The 19,886-nt window shown below is 38.9% G+C and overlaps 3 protein-coding genes across 3 annotated transcripts; 1 reads left to right on the forward strand and 2 right to left on the reverse strand.

Moving 5' to 3' along the window:
* Nucleotides 1–1,870: 1,870 nt before the first annotated feature.
* LOC120635022 lies at nucleotides 1,871–4,881 on the reverse strand. Its single transcript, XM_039905930.1, has 2 exons — nucleotides 4,704–4,881; nucleotides 1,871–3,492 (listed from the first exon to the last, which is right to left on the reverse strand). Exons 1-2 carry the CDS (start codon nucleotides 4,879–4,881, stop codon nucleotides 1,871–1,873), a joined length of 1,800 nt encoding a protein of 599 aa, XP_039761864.1.
* Nucleotides 4,882–7,109: 2,228 nt separating this feature from the next.
* On the reverse strand, nucleotides 7,110–9,813 carry LOC120635436 (protein ALP1-like). The gene is made up of 2 exons (XM_039906462.1): nucleotides 9,403–9,813; nucleotides 7,110–8,660 (listed from the first exon to the last, which is right to left on the reverse strand). Exons 1-2 carry the CDS (start codon nucleotides 9,687–9,689, stop codon nucleotides 7,778–7,780), a joined length of 1,170 nt encoding a protein of 389 aa, XP_039762396.1. The 5' UTR covers nucleotides 9,690–9,813; the 3' UTR covers nucleotides 7,110–7,777.
* Nucleotides 9,814–11,766: 1,953 nt separating this feature from the next.
* LOC120635023 lies at nucleotides 11,767–19,700 on the forward strand. The gene is made up of 5 exons (XM_039905931.1): nucleotides 11,767–11,990; nucleotides 12,457–12,654; nucleotides 12,705–12,998; nucleotides 14,360–15,885; nucleotides 16,156–19,700. The coding sequence occupies exons 1-5, from the start codon at nucleotides 11,767–11,769 to the stop codon at nucleotides 19,698–19,700; spliced, it is 5,787 nt and encodes a 1,928-aa protein (XP_039761865.1).
* The last annotated feature ends 186 nt before the right edge of the window (nucleotides 19,701–19,886 follow it).

A 19,886-nucleotide genomic window follows, 5' to 3' on the forward strand; every position in this document is an offset into this window, starting at 1 on the left:
TAAAATAAAACTAAAATATATAATCCAGAATTAATAATATTTTATACTTAAATAGTTAAATATGAATAATTATATATAAATAATCAAGTTACTTACTTTAATTAAATATAAATAATTAATAGTTAGTACATAAATAATAGGCATTGTTTAATAATTATAATTTCCAAGTAAATAATTGACTTTATAACGTACTGATAACCATAACTCACGCTTGACCTTGCATTAGGCCGTATATGACTGTACGATGTGCACTTCGCGCTCTACCTTCAAAACGGTTGGTCGTATGAAAAAAAAGTTTAAACAAAAGTTGTAGGGAATTTTATAGCCTACAACTTTTATAATAAATTCAAATCTCATTTAACCGATAGGAAGCCAGATATTCGCGAAAAACCGATTTTTGTGACCTTTGACCTTGAATATCTTGAGACGCGGACACGATAACGATTGTGACTTTTGAGACAACATTTAGAATGACAAAACAAAGGTTCATACCAATTTGCAGCTTATTATCTTTCATTCCGAGGTGAAAGCCCTAATATGACTGGGCTAAGAATAAGTTATCGTGTCACTGCCAGGAGCAGTGTCCTTTTTTTTCAGACAACATTCTAACTCTTGAACTGTAAATAACCTCTGTAGTAAATCGTTATCAGAATTAAATGTTGGTGGACAATTACTTACTGAATCTGGCGTAAGCGAATGTAACAACTGTTTTTCCATCTCTTTGGACGCACAAAACCTAGCTTTTCGGTACCCCTTAAACCACCGCATTTTATCCCACATATCTGATGTTGATGTCGAATCATTGATGTTTGTACAAAATTTTTGCCAATCTACTGACCTCGCTTTCTTTAATACAATAAAAGATTCTTTAATTTTAGATTCCAATTTATCAAGGTTATCCGGAATAGGATTCCTTCTAAAGGTACTTAATGCCAACCTCCGTTCTGCCACAATTTTAGATAACGACGGATCCCAATAATCTTTCGGCTTAAATTTGCTCATTGGATTGGTGCAAAATCTAATTTCAGGAATATTTTTATTAGCTGAAATGTTTATTTTACCTATAAAATCATCATATTGAAATTGAACATTACTAGATGTACAACTAAAACTATCACATGAAAAAAATGCATTTGTTAAATCGTTCTTATAAGATTTCCAATCAGCTTTTTTAAAATTAAGTTTTTTATAACATTCAACACGATCCCAGTAACTAGTTGACATTTTAATTATGAGATGATCACTTCCTAAATTTTCATTAAGAATCTGCCATTTATAATCAACTGCTACATCTGATGATGCAAAACTTATATCAGGGGATGAATTTTGCATCACACCGTTTACTAATTTAACTCTTGTGGCATCTCCATTGTTAAGTGAAATAAATCCATTGTCTAACGTTGTGTCAAATATTTGTTGTCCTCTCTGATCTGTTTTGTATGACCAGTTAGTATGATGACCATTAAAATCACCTAATGCTAGTGTTTTTCTTGTTGTTGAAAAAATACTGTCCCAATCTGATTGGTGGGTTTGCACTGAAGAAGGGCAATAAACAGATACAATGCTATTCAGACCTTTACAATTCAATAACTTAATACTAATAACTTCTATGCCTGGATTGACGCAGTTGATAGGGCAAACATGACATCTAAGGGATTTATGGACAAAAATTGCAACTCCTCCATACGAGTCCTGTCGATCATTTCGAAATATATTATATCCACTAATATGAAGAGGAATATCTGCATCCAACCATGTTTCAGAAATTACAGCTATATGAATTTTTTCTTGATAAAATAAGTTCTCTAACATTAATAATTTTGGTTTCAAACTTTGTGCGTTCCACTGAATTATATTTAAAATAAAGGCTTTATCCATTAAATATTATCTTTGAAAAAATGTCATATAATTTACCTTCATTCAAAAAGTTAGCTAAAAACAACTTACACTCTTCAATTATAGCTTTTACCACTAACATCACTTTATCGCTTATATTTCCTTCAGATACGATAATTTCCTTTATTCTTTTAAGCAAATTTTTTAAGTCAAATCTCCTTTGTCGTCTCCTTTTTTCTTTTTCTGCTGGATTTTCTTGTGTATCTTGATCACTTTCCATAATTTCATCGTTATCTATATTCAAGTTCTGATTTTCCCTATGATAATTTGTATGAACATTCGTTTTCTTAAATTTATTTTTGTTTTGATTTATCACTTTCTCATTCAAATGCTCATCTTTCATTTCGTTATTATGTATTGTCGCCGACGTTTTGAGTACGCTGCTATATGTTTTACCTCTCATATTCACTGGATTTTTTTCTATATAACTGGAGTCCATTTCTGTGTTGATCTCCTCTCTGACACAACTTAATTCCTTTTCTTTCAGATTTTTCAAATATATCTCTAAGCCGGTTTTATATGATACATTTTCTTGACTCATTATATAAAGTATGCCTTTTTCTTTTTTAAAGAAAGGGCATGTCTTATCCAGGGCCATGTGTGGTCCTTTACAATTTATGCATTTGAACTCTTTAACTTCACAATTATCATGGTGTTCAGCACATTTTGGACACACATTTTTATTCAACTTACAAAATTTTTTAATGTGTCCGTATTTCCAGCATCCAGAACACTGAGTCACAGGAAACTCGAAACGTACGACATCAAATTTAAATCCATATGCATTTATGTATAAAGGCGTAACCGGGTTTCTGAAACATAGTCTGAACGATTCACTGTAAATCCACCTACCTTCATAATTCATACGTTTCAATCGTTTAGCTGAAATAATATCATATTCACAATTTAAACTATCTAAGAGCTCCTTTTCGTTTGTCTCTAAGTCAACTCCTTTAATGATTCCGTAAGACAAATTACCCTGATTCGTAAATTGAGCCCTAATATCCATCTCGTTTACTTTTTTACAATTAATAAGTTTTTGGGCTTCATTTTTATCGCTTAACTGTATAAATATTTTATATGGACTTTTATATTTAATTTTTGTTACATTTTTAATATTTTCATCTTTTAATAACCTCGCAAAAGCCATCTGTTTCGGTAGTATCTGTAATCCAAATAAACTTACTTCAAAATAAATGTTTTCATTATCTCCATTAATTGACATTTCTCTTTCATGAGATTCACTTCGGACGAGTTTCTTCGGTTTTCTTCTAGAGACAGTGACAAATCCATCCTCGCTACTATCTTCCGTCTCTCTCGGTCTCTTATCACCTGTTTTCGGCATTGACTCGGAATTACCACGTTCACTGTTTAATACTTCACATATATCATCATCATTTTGTATCACATTTAAACTACTATCGTCACTCAAACCGTCGTCATTCAAAGTTATCAATTTACGCGGGTAGATTAATAAAAAATCGCGTAGGCGCACGGGTCGACTACAAAACTGGCGTTCGCTAACGCGGTTCGCGCGCAACTCATTAGAAGGATATGTAGGTGCAGATTGGGGTGCAAATGTTAAAGATAGGAAGTCTTATACAGGTTATTGTTTCACTTTATCTGGTTGTGTAATTGATTTGTTTAACGATAATCAGAGTGCTCAAAAGCTAACTATGAATCCAATGTTTCAGAAGCGTACAAAACACATAGACATTAAGTTTCACTTTTGTAGAGAATGTGTAGTAAATAAAATTGTAAATGTGAAGTATTTGCCTACAGCTGATATGCCAGCTGATGTATTCACGAATGCTTTATGTACTGTGAAACATTATAAGTTTTTGGATGTATTAGGTATTCAAATATTATATTTTGTTTATACCTCCATATTGTTAGATATAGTAGGGGTGTTAAAGGTCTTATATCTACACAATATGTTACTATTGCATGACATGTTTTTTTGTTTTAAAAATAAAATGTAGTCAGTGTCACTCGTCAATGCATTAGGTTGTTTTATTATAATACTTTGTATTTTTGAACAAGCAAAGCTAGGTACTAAAGTAAACGTGGGTGAAATTTTATTTCGTCTGTCCAATAGTTGAAGCGAAAAACTTCTAAATTAAAAAAACATTGTGGGTAATTCAAAATCCAATTGTGTAGTGGTCTTTAATCTTTACATTATAAATGCAAAATTTGTTTGTTTATGTTCTTGCTTTTGCTCTAACTAAACCACCAATTAACTTTATTTTTGGCATAAAGTTGTTGAACGGACGGAAAGTGTCATTTTTTTTTTCCCTCTTGTCTGATGTAAACAATCTTTTATTTTCTTTTAGTGTAAATTTTCCTATATCTACAAATTATGACGAGCCTAACAATACGTCTTGCCAAAATTTTAAGTGTCAACTTATAAACTGACGTGGTAATTTTATTAAACTCTTCCGAAACGGCTTATCCGATTGTAATGATTTTTGCATATTCGGTAGGTCGATTTCGGTCGTAATCTATTTTTAAATCGAAGAAATAAAAAAAAATTTGGCTAACACTAATTAAAAAACAGATACTAAACTAATGATAGTAATTATTGTTCTGTAAAAATCAATATAAAATGCTAAAAGTATAAAATAATTAATCTGAACTGACAATAAATAAACAAATAATGAAAAAATAAAATTAAAGTTCGAAATACTAAGTGGACTAATTTTAAACCAAGTTAGCGACTATAAAATACGATGCGATAAATAAAGTGTAAATATAAAAGTAAAGTCCAAATAGTAAAGCTAGTTTAAATTCTACCCATTTCAATATACCAAGGTTGTAAATTATTTGCATGTATAGGGAAGAAGAGGGCAATAATTCTTCTTCTTCTTCCGAAGATGAAGAATTGCTTTCTGACCAAGACGAGAGTGACCAAGCAGAGCCTGAAGGATGGACTGCAGCGGGTTTCCTGCAGACGTTCCCATTTACCAAAATAGCCCATTTCAACATTGGTCCAGCTGAGTCCCCTATCGATTTTTTCAATTTATTTTTTAACTCCACATTTATGGCAATGATGGTTACAAGCATTAATTCTCATGCCTTACGCATGTTATTAGAGAGCAACTTTCCCCATAGCAGAGCTTTAAATTGGAAAGATACGAATGCTGATGAACTCCGTGTTTTCTTGGCAATTCTGTTTCATATGGGCCATATACCATTGAGTAGGATCAATTGTTACTGGAGTAGAGATGGCATGTTTCAATTGCCTTTTACAAAGAACATGTCCCGGGACCGTTTTCTCTTAATACTTCGTAATCTAACTTTTTCTGACCCTAATTTATCATACAGTAACACTGACCCTAACAGATACGTCAAACCAATCATTATTTTTTTTAATTCACTTATGAAAAGTTTAGTAAGTCCTCCTAAAAGATTAACGATTGACGAAAGCATAGTGCAATGGCGAGGTCGCTTACGAATTAGGCGATATATTCCAGGCAAAAGACATAAATATGGAGTTAAAATGTACGTACTTACGGATACAAATGGCATAACGCAGAAAATGCATATGTATTGTGGATCACATGATATCGAACTTAAGGGCAAAGGTCATGCTGAAAAAGTAGGGATGATGCTTATGGAAGATTACCTAAATGCAGGGCACTCCCTTTATACTGACAATTTTTATAATAGTGTGTCACTAGCGGAAAAGCTATTGGATAAACGTACTTATCTAACTGGTACACTTAGAGCCAATAGGTTTGGGAATCCTAGTATTACTAAGGCTAAAATCGCTAAAACACTGCTTACGAAGTACAATGCCCGTGGCGTATGCGTCACCAATTATCGGGACCAAAGAAATGTACTGATGATTTCAACTGAGCATCACTCAAATTTTGTTAATTCTAGTAATAGGCATGGTCGGGTTTCGCAGAAACCAAAAGTTATAGTAGAATATAACAAGTATATGAAAGGCGTTGATAGAAAAGATCAAATGCTATCATATTATCCTTCTTATAAAAAATCAACCAGATGGTATAAAAAAATTATAGTACACGTTATTACGTAGTTATGTTGTTAAACTGTTTTCTAATGTTCAATGAACAAATGAAACGAACCGGTAATAATAGAAAAGAAAAATCATTTTTCGATTTTCGTTTAAAATTGTTTAGACAGTTATTAAATATTGGCACACTGACTGACAGACAGACTGGCGTTAGCAATATTCCAACATCATCAACTGGCAATCTCATGACAACAAAAACAGACGATATCATACATTGCATAGCTGACCTGCCTAAAAACGCTTCTGGTAAAACTAAACGAAAAGATTGCAGACATTGTTTAAATACGCATAATATTCGCAAAGCCACCCTATTTCATTGTCCCAGTTGCATTAAAAAACCTGGGCTATGCGTTAAATGTTTTGGTGACTATCATCAATACAAACATCGCTACTAAATGCCCTGAATGTTTTATTTTGGTCAAGATTGGGTTTTCTACTAGTATAAAAGCCGTATAAAAGCAAAATGGGTTCAGGTTTGGGCTTAATATGTTATACATACATACACATAGTATGTTTTATGTAATGTAAAAGACGCAAATCTTTTTAAGGGTTTTTAATCTGACAGCGCGCGCAGTCGGTCAGAGGTCGGTGACCTCTAACGAAATGGATACAGTGAAATGTAGAAATTGCAATATAGTGATAAATGAAGTACTTAGTTTTGTGCAGAACAAAATTGATGTTATGAATAATGTCAGTTTGGCCCTTATTTTCCCGTTTGCCGTCAATCCTTTGAGGAGGATGAAATTTTTAAGGCCAAGTGCTTGCTTTTTGAATCCCTTCCGCATCGTTTGATTAAGAGAAAAGGAGAAGACCGCAAACAGAAGAATATTGATGATATTATAGGAGTGTTGAGGGGTACTGAACCCGATGATATTCCTGTGTTTGTGGCCAGAGACCTACAAAAGTTGCCGCCCGTCACATTCGACCATGTCGACGCAACGCGACTGTTGAAGGATATTGTGCTGCTTCAAAGGCAGGTACGAGTCCTACAAGAGAAGCAGGATGATTATCTAATGAAAAATGTTTTTGAAAAATATGTTATAGACAAAGAAATGGTACATACGGCATTAGAATCAGATGTAAGAAATACTGACCTGTATGTCAATAAGAAGAGGGGTGGTTTGTGTCTGCAAGAGAGTTACGATTCTAATAGCGGACCGATGGGGTTAAGCGCTCGTTCAGACACGGCGGGAACCGCGCGATTATAGAATCGCATGGAAATCGCGCGGGTCTTATTTATATGAGTTAGTTAGTAATCGTTCAGACATAACCGCGCGGTTAATCAAGCCGCGCGGTTACCGCAACCCAACCGCCAGAAAATAGAATCGCGCTGCTCCCGCGCGTTTCTATTACTATGGAGTCTTTACTTCGCGTTCAGTTGCGTTGCGGATACCGCGCGGTGAGCACGTCACTGTTCGCGAGTTCGCCATGGATCGTTTCGACACTGAACTATTTATTGATGAGGTGGAGAAGAGACCTGCAATATGGGACATTCAGTGTGATGATTACTCAAATAAAATTATCAAGAACCGAGCTTGGCAAGAGTTGGTGGAGATATTTGGAAATTGCGAAGACACGGTGGAAAAAAAAAATATTTTAAGTAAGTAGGTTTATTCACCAAAAAATAATTGACAGAATTATGTTATAATTATTGTTATGAAGCGTATATTATACTCTCCGTATACTTTAGGTACTTAAATAAATATAAACAAACTTCGGCTGCTTTATGCAGACATTTCGAGCATTTTTCAAATGAAGGTCACAACGGTATTACCATATTTCGTTTGTTTACATTTAGTTATGTACCTAAACATTACAAGTACGGTATGTTAGTTGCAGCTATATCTTTGTGTCTTGCCATGGAACACGCCCATCATTCACAAAGTAATGAGCGAATTTATCTCTGATATTCAAAGATGACGGTGTCCCTCTTCCCGCATGCAAGGTATTGAGATTAGTCATGGGTGCATTATATAAAGTATCTTTAAATTTTAGACCATCTCTAGTCCGCACATAGTTATGTAGAACACAAGAAGCTTTTATTATATCTTCGGCAAAATCTATGTTTACATTTATAGGCCTATGAAAGATGCGCCATTTGTTCGCCAAAATACCAAAAGTGCACTCAATATTACGTCGGGCTCTCGATAACCTATAGTTAAAAATCCTTTTTTCATATGGTAAACATTTGCCTGAATATGGGCGCATTAAATTTTCTGCTAAGCCGAAGGCTTCATCTCCAACTATAACATAAGGCATTGGTGTTAGGTCTACATTAGATATTGGTTTAGGTGTTGGTATGTTTAATGATTTTTCTGTCAGGCGTTTATAAAAAACCGAATTTTTAAATATAGCAGAATCACTGCTTTTGCCATAAGCCCCAATATCAACATAAGTAAAGCAATAGTTGGCGTCGCAAAGTGCTAAGAGCACTATGGAAAAGTAATGTTTATAGTTATGATACAAAGAACCCGAATCAACAGGCTTTATAACTCGGATATGCTTGCCGTCTATAGCACCAATGCAATTTGGAAAATTTGCATATCTCTCAAAGTCTCGTGCTATTGTCTTCCAGATATCTTCAGTCGCTTCGGGCATGACTATGTTTACCAACTTATTCCACAATGATTTACATACTTCGCGGACAATTCCAGTAATCGTCGATTTTCCTAGGCGGTAATTGTAGCTTAGTTCTCCAAATGAACAACCCGTACCAAGATATCTGAAACAAGAATATTATTAATAATGTTATTATTTTTAGGTACACAACTCCAAAAAAAATGGAAAAATATACGAGATTGCTACAATAAAGAATACAAAAAAGAAAAAACAACTCCTTCTGGTTCAGGTGCTCGTAAAGGAGCCCGATATATGTATTTTTCAAGATTATCTTTCCTGCAGAATAGTGTAAGTAATAAAGACACTACAACTAATATTGAAGAACAGAATGAAAGGCAAAGTGAGGAGACAAGTGAACTAAACGCCAATGCAACCGAAGCCACTGAAATACGTCCCCCTAAACGTAAGAAAACACAAGTGCCAGAAGAAAAAATAGCGGTTTTAATAGAAAAAAGTATCGAGTCACGAAAACATTTTCAGAATGAACTTCAAGAAAATAGTATTACCAAGCAAGATGACGACAAACTCTTTTGTTTGTCGTTATATAAAGAACTCAGAAAAGTACCAGAAAATAGGCGTTTAGCAACCAAAATTGAATTACTTCAAGTGATACAAAAAGGACAAAGCTTACCACCCCCTCTTCGCTACAATACTCAGCAGATCACACCTACGTATTGGCAAGGACAACAGTATACAAGCCCGCAAGGATATTTTACTACATCTGGATCATCTCCTCCTGTTCCGGCACCGTCACCGTCACCATCGCAATTTAGTTCTGGCTCTCAGTCCTCTACAGTTATAGAAAATATTTATGCTGATTTTGAAGAACAATAAATAAATCTTACCTTAAAGTTATTACGAGTTTCTCTTCCGGTGACACGCTTGGCCTCAAATGCGTTTCAGAGCATGAAATATCTTGCCTGATCAGTTCAATTAGTTCATCAAAAGATTTTATTGACATTCTCAAATAGTCAAAAAATTTGTTATCATACATTCTTAATTTGGGATATAATGTTACGAACTGACCATGTACTAGTCGGTCACGTAATATTGGATGCACCCAATACCGCCTTTTTCTTTTCTTTTTTTTAAGGAGCAACCACAGTAAACACACTTCTTCGTCGACCTCCATTTTGAAACTGACGCTTTACCCGCACGAAATCGCATACTAACCGCGCGTGTCTGAATAGCATCACAATTTTGCGGTTTGAAACCGCGCGATTCGTAAACGCACGATTCCCGCATGTCTGAACGCACGCTAATGACCGGTATAGAGAACGATTCGCCGGTGAGCATGACCACGCAGAATCGAGTTGCCGATCTCCCATCCCCGTCTTGCGCGAGCGCCGTTGAGGTGCCGAGCGTTCAACCTATCTCTGTCGCTCCCGGTGCAGTGCCTATGCACCGACTGCAGCACGTGGAGGCCCACCGCGGTGAGGCCCACTGCAGCGACACTACGCGCATGTTGACTGCAAATGTGAATACTATGGAGGTGCGTGCGTCATCGGCCGATGCAGCGGTGATTTCATGTGATACAATGACTCACCAAATGGGCGCAGAAATGCAAAATGACAGCGAAGGAGATCGGGAGCAAAATAAAAGTGATAATGGAACAAGAAAAATCTAGAGAATCTGCTTTAAAGATAGTCAGCTTTAATTGTAAATCACTGAAGCGATCTGTGGACATTGTGAGAATGCTGTGTGAATCTGCGGACGTGGTGGCGCTGCAGGAGACCTGGCTGCTGCCACATGACCTTGCCTATCTCAGCGCCGTGCACAACGAGTTTGCATCGACGGGAACGTCGGCAGTGGATACGAGTGCGGGCGTATCCACTGCCGACGTTCCGAGCGCGGCCGTCCTCACGGAGGTGTCGCGCTATTATGGCGTAAGAGTGTGTTCTCGGCCGTATCGATAGTAAAGTGTAGTAGTGTGAGGTTGTGCGCTATCAAGTGTAAAATACGTGAGCACGCTGTGCTATTCCTCTCAGTGTACATGCCTACGGATTGTCCTGACAATCTTATGGATTTCACCGAGTGCTTGAGTGAAATGAATGCAATTGTAGAAGATTGTGCTATTGGTATAGTGTTCATGTTGGGAGACTTCAATGCGCATCCCGGTGAACCATTTTTTAATGAAATGCTTCAATTTTGTGGCGAGCAGTCGTGGGTGTGTGCTGACTATGAGCAATTGCCTAAAAATACTGATGTATATACGTATGTTAGTGACAGTCACGGCTGCTCGCGATGGTTGGATCATTGCCTTGTGACGGAGTTAGCTAATAAATATATACAAAGCATAAATGTTGTAAGAGACGTCTCATGGTCAGATCACTATCCTATGGAGGTGTACTGTAATATAAATCTAGATGTTCCGCAAGCGAAATCAAACCCGTCTAGTGTGACTAACCAAATAATTTGGGGGCTGAGGAATAGTGAGCAGACTAGCCTATATACTAAGATCTGTAACGATAGGTTAAGTTTAATAGATTTTCCGATGGAAATGGCGGTTTGTTGTGACAGAATGTGTAATAACCCTGACCATAGGTTAAGTATTGATAAATTATATGAGGAAATTATAGGGACGTTGCAGTATGCAGCAATATCTTGTTACAAGGATGTAAAGCGCTATAGAAAGCGATATATTACGGGGTGGAACAAGCATGTTAAACCGGCTCATGTGAGGGCTCGTCTTTGTTTTCAGTGTTGGGATTGGGTTGGGAGGCCGACATGTGGAGCCTTGTATGAAGAGATGGCGGAGTCACGTAAATTATTTAAAAGCAAACTCAAGTGGTGCCAAGACAATGAGGAACAAATAAAAATGGACATCCTGGCAACATCGTATGAGGCGAAGCATTTTGGTCAATTCTGGCAGCATACGAATAGGCTTAACGCAAAGTCGAGTTCTCCGGTAGAAGTAGGTGGTATTAGCGGTTGTCACAATATAGCTAATATGTTTAAGGCGCAGTTTAAAGTCAACCAGTCTAGAATAAATTGTACTACAAGTGATGACAGCGCGGTAGACATCGTAAGCTTGGTGAAGGATCCATTGCGTTTCACACTTACCGAAGTTCAAGAGGCGATAAATAGAATGAAACGGGGTAAATGACGGCCTCAGTGTTGAGCACTTGAGATATGCTGGGGTGCACCTTTCCAGAGTCCTTAAATTACTCTTCAATCTATGTGTTAGCCATAGTTACCTGCTAGACACAATGATGACGACAGTGGTGGTGCCCATTGTCAAAAATAGGACAGGTGATTCGGCGGATAGATCCAATTATAGGCCAATATCATTGGCAACGATCGCAGCTAAGGTTCTGGATAGTTTGCTTGATGCACAGTTAGATAAGACTGTAAAAATACATGAGGCACAGTTCGGTTTTAGGCCAGAACTATCTACGGAGAGTGCTATACTGTGCATCAAGCAGACTGTGCGGTACTATACGGATCGAAAAACGCCAGTGTATGCGTGTTTTCTGGATCTGTCCAAAGCTTTTGATCTCGTGTTATATAAAATCCTTTGGCAGAAGTTAAGGAAACTTGTCTAAGACCTGAGCTAATCTCACTTTTTGAGTTCTGGTATGGTCACCAAATTAACAGAGTTAGATGGGGTAACGCTCTAAGTGACCCTTACAAGCTGGATTGTGGGGTGAGACGGGGGGGCTTTCGTCACCAAGGCTTTTCAACCTGTATGTCAATCGGCTGATAGAGGAGCTCAGCAGAGCTGGGGTCGGGTGTTCTGTGGACGGCGTAACCATGAACAACTATAGTTATGCAGACGATATGGTTCTGTTGAGCCCCTCGGTCAGTGGTTTGAGAGGGTTACTTAAGATCTGCGAGGACTATGCGAAGGTTAATGGGCTCAACTACAACTCCAAAAAAAGTGAAGTTATTGTTTTTAGGGGAAATAACAAACCGATAAATTTTAAACCATGTATACAATTAGGTGGAACTCCCCTGAAACAGGTAGCTGAGTTCAAATATCTAGGGCATATAGTAAACGAACGCCTGGGTGACGACAGCGACATGGAACGTGAGCGCCGGGCGCTGTTAGTTCGAGGCAATATGTTGGCTCGCAGATTTGCACGATGTAAACGCAGGTAAAGATAACCCTGTTTATAGCCTACTGTCAATCTTTCTACACGTGCAGTCCGTGGACGAACTACACGCAGCGAGCCTACAGCGCCCTGCGTATTCAATATAACAATGTGTTGAGGGCGGTGCTGAGGAAGCCTCGACACTGCAGTGCGTCAGCAATGTTTGCGGACGTTCGTGTGGACGATTTCTTCGCGATCATGCGTAGGCGTGCGGCGTCTATGTTGTGCAGGCTTGTGAGCAGTACCAACACCCTCCTTAACTCATGGGCCAATAAGCTGGATAGCCCCCTCTGGAGGTGCTGGAATGGTGCACACACGGGCTATAGGAGGGCCACACCCAGAGCCTGGTTTGTTGGGCCGGTATAGTTTAGGATTTAAGTTGTCTAACATAGGATAGTGGTTTTGTATTGTTACTAACATTATATTTATTTATTTTAATATTTGTTTCGTGTTTAATTATTAGTATTTTATTAATTTTAATTATTTTTATTATTATTATTGTTAATTTAATTTGTGCTTCATTTTATGTTATTTTTAAAAACTGTTAAGTGCACACTGGTTGCGCCAAGTTATAATTAAGTCTTAAATAATAATTTAAAATTTCATTGGTGTTCCTATTCTCCCATATCCAACCTAAAACAGCACTGAACGATTCTCCGTGAAGAGACTGGCGCCCTCATACGCCTCAAAAACACTAGAACGCAGAGCTGTCACTTAAATTAACGGAAGCAAACGATTAAGACGTTTGCGGACGACTTGCTTTCCGATTGCGAAAAGTAACGGGCAATACGAGTTTACTGGCTGCCTGAAAATAAGCCATAAAATATCATAATATACCTTAGAAGTTTCAATGAGATCCTTTTAAGCATAATTCCTATATTTATGTGTGTGCCGAAATATAACATAAGTGGTGGTGTTCGAGAAGAGAGGACTTCGTGAGGAATATTTGGATCAACGGACGGCGTGCTCCTACCCATGAAAAATAAGGTCAAGTAAGTGCTGTCTTCCTTGTGCTCTGATTCCTTGTATCTTTCTTTTGTACACCAATTTACCGCAAAAAATACAGTCCACTCATTCGAAATAAAAATCTTAAATAACTTAATATAACTTGGCGCATACATATTTATTTGGTTCCGTCGAGCCGGATATTTACAGCATTTCCTTCATATTAACGTATTGAAGCATTAGTTTCCTTGTTAGAATACTTCTATAGGCTCTAATAATTGAAATAATATAATTTTAAATAAAATAGGTCATTGCGTCATCTATTTTCTTTGTCTTAATACTGGCATAAGCGGCATTATAGCATTGAGCTAGCTATTTCCCCAGTTAGACATACTAATTATCTACACATATTTATGTATATTTCGATAAATATTAGTGTATTTAAATTGAATTAACAATTAAAACAAATCTTAAAACTTGCAATTATTAATTATCGTAGTACCTTCGGTTGTGAAACATTTACTCAAGAGTCGTAAGACCTAGCATATAAGGTCGAGATTTGTCTATACGAACCTCTGGTCGATCGAACATTCGATATAACCCGACCACGCGTAATATCGAACGAAGCGCGCTTGCGCATATTATCCGCACTCCGCGCGACCTACTTAATTTACCAGTATATGATTGGCTATTAACCTATCATACTCACATAAAAATATAGGTATTTCGTGATTGTTAGATATTTGTCTCACTTACACTTTAGTAAAATGCCTCCTAAAGTAGATTCTAAAACTAGCGAAAGTGATAAGGAGATTCAGGATACTAAACTGTCTATCTTAATTGCTAAACGTGAAGCTATATTCGGTATCATGCAAAATGTCTTTGACTTATCTCGTGAACCCGATGTTCATACGAACGTTGAAAAAAGAGAACATTTTCTAGACGAATCTTCACAAATTGATTCATTGCGTTTAAAGTACGAGTCTATTGTAGACGATTATAATACACGTTTATTAAACTTAAATTCAGATGCAAAACCTGATTACAAAAGTCTATATGCTTTTGAGACTTTGTATAATAGGGTCAAACGAACTCATACAAAATGCTCAACTTTAAATACGACACCAGAAATACATAATGCGACCTCCGCGCTGCTAAAAGCCAAGCCGAAGCTAGCTCCCATATCGATATTAGAATTCGATGGTGACATTAAATCTTTTCAGATGTTTTATACGACCTTTAAGTCAGTAGTAGATAATAATCCATCACTCACAGATGCAGAAAAGCTATTTTATCTGTTACCGAAGCTGACAGGGAAGGCAAAAAGCGCAATCGCTGGAATTTCTCCGTGTGCTGAGAATTATCAGCTCATTTTACAAACACTCGTCAATAGGTTCGATGATAAACGTATGTTGACTTCCGCGTACCTACATGAATTATTTCGCTATAAGGGTTTTCAGACTCCCTCTGCGACTAACTTTGAAGATTTCATAGACCGGTTCGCTGGCGCAGTAAGCGCTTTAAAAAACCTAAAGTTAGAGAACCTAGCTGATCTTATCATACTACATATAGCTACACAAAGGGTCGATACTGAGAGTGTACGCGCGTTTGAAATTAAATGCGGCAAGAATATACCTACTTTCGACGACTTTGTGGAATTTATCACAACACGCGCGAAGGTGTTTGAGCGTACGAATACGAATGTCACAAACCCTTCCAATACGCGTCATAATAAAAATATAAAACATTTGAATAACGGGACTTCTGGCAATGCGCCGAAGTATCAGGCCTATATAAGCACGGTTGATAAGCCTACGTCCAAGTGTCTATGTAGAAATATAACACATGCGCATTTATATAAATGTGTTGACTTTAATAAATTATTAACTCCTCAAGAACGTTTTAAGTGCGTCAAGGAGAAGAATGCCTGTGTGAACTGCCTGTCTATAAAACATAAAGTCGGGCAATGTGAAGTCTCCCCGCACTGTTCGTGTGGTCAGAAACATAACAAAAGGCTGCACTTTGACCAGCGCGAGGAACATTCCCGCGCGCCTCAGTTGAATACCGTCATGCCGCCACCGAACGCACCTACCGTTACCGCGTCATCGCCCGTAGCGGATGATCGCGCCGACGTAGCACTGTGCGCTACGCGCGTAAGCCCGTCTACAAGCGCTACGCAGGTGTATAATAGCAATTTAATGAATCGTGTGGAAGACAAGCGAACTACTGTCTTATTGGCTACCGCACAAGTTGCTGTTTACGACTGTAATGGTGAACGGCAAGTTATACGTATATTGTTGGATTCTGCTTCGCAGGCCGATTTCCTCTCAAAAGAATGTTGTGATCGCTTGGGTTTGCAAACTAAATTCACAGAACGTACTATCGTGAAGGGGTTCGGTGGAATTGAGAAGGTTGTACAATCCAGCTCGGTTGACTTGACGTTTTATTCGCGTTTTGATGATAACGTTAGTTTTAATATCTCGCCACTTGTTGTTGATAAAGTGACAGACAAATTACCTACGGCTGTGATAGATACGGCAGTCCTATCACACCTTAAAGGTATTCCGCTTGCCGATGCGAGTTACGGCGTACCTGATAAAATTGATGCTTTAATAGGAGCTTCCCTATTTCCACATTTGCTTCTCCCCGACGACGTCCATACGTCACGTCGCGACCCGTCGGTGCCCGTTGCATTGCGCACGGTGTTAGGTCTGGTGTTCATGGGCAATGCGCCTACGATACCTACTATAAATACTCATACGGCCTTGACATGTTGTTTCGTTCAAGAGCCTCCTGCTATTGACTCTTTAGTCAAGCGTTTCTGGGAACTTGAAGAACTTCCTTCCGCTTCCATTCAGAATCCTGATGATAATGAATGCGAAGACTTCTACACTTCGACTACTGTCCGAGATCCCGATACGGGCAGATACGTTGTCGGCCTGCCATTTAAAGAGGATCTATATTCCCTAGGGAATTCTTTGGACATAGCTAAGAAACGTTTCATCTGCCTCGAAAGAAAGCTTGAAGCTTCGAATAAATTGAGGTCGGCATATGATGACGTCATAAAAGGTTATCTCGCGAAAGATTATATTTCTCCCGCGCCTTCATATGATTCTAAAGATCCCGTTCCGATTTACGTGATGCCACACACGGGGATTTTACGTGAAGACAAACTCTCGACGAGACTGAGATTAGTCGTCGATGCTTCTTGTCGTTCTAGTTCTGGAAAGGCACTGAACCATCTGCTACATTCCGGTCAAAATTTACAGGGAGATCTTTTTAAAATAATTTTGAATTTTCGTCTGCATGCAGTGGCAATGACAGCCGACTGCCGAGAACAGTTTCTACAAATCGTTATGCGCGAAGCTGATCGTCGCTATCAATGCTTCTTATACCGCTTTAATCCACAAGACCCTCTTGTGCTATACCAGTTCAATCGAGTCTGTTTCGGTCTCACTTCCAGTCCCTTCCATGCACTGCGCACGGTAAGACAGCTGGTGAATGACGACGGCGCAAAATATCCACGAGCGAATAGCATTGTGCTACCCGCGCTTTATATGGATGACGTAGCTTTCTCGCTTCCAAGCGAACTAGAGGCAGTCACTGTGTCGCTGCAGATGATCGATCTTTTTAAGGGTGCACAGTGGGAATTAGTTAAGTGGAACAGCAATTCTCGCGAGGTCTTAGATAACCTTCCTGCGTCCCACAAACTTCCGACTGAAGTGGAGTTTGACAAAACCATGCACCATAAAATACTTGGTCTGCATTGGTATACTGGAAATGACGCTTTCTATTTTAAAATTTCTATGCCCGACGATGTGACATGCACTAAGCGCTCCATCTTGTCGACTGTTGCCCGTCTGTGGGACATAATGGGCTTCGTTGCTCCCACAGTCGTGTATGCCAAAATATTAATTAAAATGCTTTGGCAATTAAATCTTGATTGGGACACTGTAGCTCCACCACACATCATTAAGATGTGGAGACAGTTTTGCGATGAGTTGCCAGCTCTAAATAAGCTACACATACCGCGTCATGTGGGCGTGACAACAGACTGTGAGGTCACTCTCCTGGGACTATCAGATGCTAGTCTCGCAGCCTATGGTGCTGTCGTTTATTTACACGTTAGCTCCCCTACTGGTAACACTGTGCGTCTTGCTTGTGCGAAAAGTAAAGTTTCGCCGACGAAACCTCATTCAATTGCTCGTCTCGAACTATTAGGTGGCGTCCTACTGTCGAAATTGCTTCGTACAGTACATGACACTTACTCTGAGCGTATCCCAATCAAGGCTACATATGCATTTCTCGATTCCAAAGTCGCCCTATATTGGATAAAAAGTTCACCGCATAGATGGCAGACTTTTGTCGCGAATCGCGTTGTACAGATAACTGAGAATATCTCACCAGACAACTTTTATCATTGCCCTGGCACTGAGAACTCTGCTGATATTCTATCGAGAGGTGTAACTCCTGAGAAGCTTCTCTCACACCCTCTGTGGCTGCATGGTCCACCATGGGCATCAATGCATCCGTCTCAGTGGCCACTCAAAACTCTAGAGGGAGAGTCTATTGAAGACGTACCCGAGAAGAAGGTTCTTATACACACTGTGCGTAAACCTATACTCCCGAACGACTTACACGAGCTTGCTCTCCGTTTTTCTTCGTGGAGCAAACTTCTACGTATAATTGTATACATTTGTAGATTTGCTAAATTACTGCCTCGTCGCGGCACTAGTGCAGTTACCGCTGACGACTTAAATTTCGCAGAGAATAGAATGCTTCGCGCTCTGCAAAATCAGCATTTTGCTGAAGAATATTCTCTTATTAAAAATAATAAAACATGTTCACCGGCATTTAATCGCCTAAGACCATTTATTGATGATGGACTTATCCGCGTTGGCGGTCGTCTCGCCAACTCTGGACTTAGCTTTGAAAAAATACATCCGGTTATATTGCCTCGCAATGGCCACGTGGTAAATATAATCATTGATTATTACCACATTAAACATTTACATGCTGGACCCGAACTCCTAATGGCCCTGCTTCGTCAGAGGTACTGGATTCTGTCGGCACGCCGTATTGTCAGGCAAAGAGTACATATGTGCAATACTTGCTTTAGATTTAAACCGCGTCCAACCATTCCGCTGATGGCGGATCTTCCTGATATACGTACACGTCCAGCGTTGAAAGCCTTTAGTTTCACCGGCTGCGATTATGCAGGTCCTATACCATACGTTCCTGTACGCCGCCGTGGCGTACACAGCGAGAAAGCTTATATTGTGCTGTTCACGTGTCTCACTACGAGATCTACGCACATTGAGGTTGCTACCTCACTCAGCACCCCCAGTTTCCTCGCCGGGTTTAAAAGATTCCTATCACGTCGTGGTCCTGTTCAGGTGCTGCATAGCGACAATGCTAAAAACTTCCAGGGTGCTGCTTCTTACCTTCGGGACCTCTATAAATTTCTAAGAGAAGAATATTACCCGAAGCTAGAGCAGGAATGCGCTGAAAATCGCATAACTTGGAAATTCATCTGTCCCAATTCCCCACACTTTGGAGGTTCATGGGAAAGTATGATCAAGGTGACTAAGACGATCCTGTTCAAGGTCATAGGGCAACAGCTCCTTTCTTATGAGGAACTTTGCACTGTGCTCATTCAGGTCGAATGTCTTCTCAATTCGCGTCCGCTAACAATACTAAGCTCTGACCCTGCCGAACCTTCGGCTCTTACTCCAAGTCACTTCCTACATACTGCGCCTCTATTCTCCTTGCCTGCGCCTGATGTCAATCCAGACAAAATTAACTTGGTTGACAGGTACTCGTTAATAGATAAAATGGTCCAATCGTTTTGGAATCGTTGGAGGATGGAATATTTGCACGGATTGCAAGTTCGTTTGAAATGGAATACGCCTTCCGTACCTATTACGCCGGGAACTGTCGTCGTAGTTATAAATGACAACGTACCGCCTCTGGCTTGGCCTCTAGCAGTAGTAGAGAAAGTGCATCCCTCGAAAGACGGCGTCATACGCGTAGCGACCGTTAAAATTTCCGGGAGAACTTACGTCCGTCCGGTCGTTCGCTTATGCCCTCTTCCGACGCAATAAGCGTAACAATTATAGTTTCATAATTTAGTACTAAGTAGCTCATACGTTAAGACTTTATTCTCTTTTATAATAATTCTACAAATAATTAATATTTTTTAATATACTTTCGTAAATATACACATACTTATATGAAATACGCCCATGCGCAATACGCGTTCTTAAAAGAGGCAATTCTACCTCATACCT

The sequence above is a fragment of the Pararge aegeria genome, chromosome 26 (assembly GCF_905163445.1).
Source record: "Pararge aegeria chromosome 26, ilParAegt1.1, whole genome shotgun sequence".
In the NCBI taxonomy this organism is placed as follows: domain Eukaryota; kingdom Metazoa; phylum Arthropoda; class Insecta; order Lepidoptera; family Nymphalidae; genus Pararge; species Pararge aegeria.

What these genes read in the sequence shown, in the direction of transcription:
- LOC120635022 (XM_039905930.1), bottom strand. Translation starts at nt 4,881, where the DNA reads ATGTTGAAATGGGCTATTTTGGTAAATGGGAACGTCTGCAGGAAACCC. An exon ending in GCAAATAATTTACAACCTTG is followed by an intron (nt 3,493 to 4,703) that starts GTATATTGAAAT and finishes AACCTGTATAAG; the next exon opens with ACTTCCTATCTTTAACATTT.
- LOC120635436 (XM_039906462.1), bottom strand. Translation starts at nt 9,689, where the DNA reads ATGGAGGTCGACGAAGAAGTGTGTTTACTGTGGTTGCTCCTTAAAAAA. An exon ending in AAACTCGTAATAACTTTAAG is followed by an intron (nt 8,661 to 9,402) that starts GTAAGATTTATT and finishes TTCTTGTTTCAG; the next exon opens with ATATCTTGGTACGGGTTGTT.
- LOC120635023 (XM_039905931.1), top strand. Translation starts at nt 11,767, where the DNA reads ATGATGACGACAGTGGTGGTGCCCATTGTCAAAAATAGGACAGGTGAT. An exon ending in TGCATCAAGCAGACTGTGCG is followed by an intron (nt 11,991 to 12,456) that starts GTACTATACGGA and finishes TATTGTTTTTAG; the next exon opens with GGGAAATAACAAACCGATAA. An exon ending in TTTGCACGATGTAAACGCAG is followed by an intron (nt 12,655 to 12,704) that starts GTAAAGATAACC and finishes CTACACGTGCAG; the next exon opens with TCCGTGGACGAACTACACGC.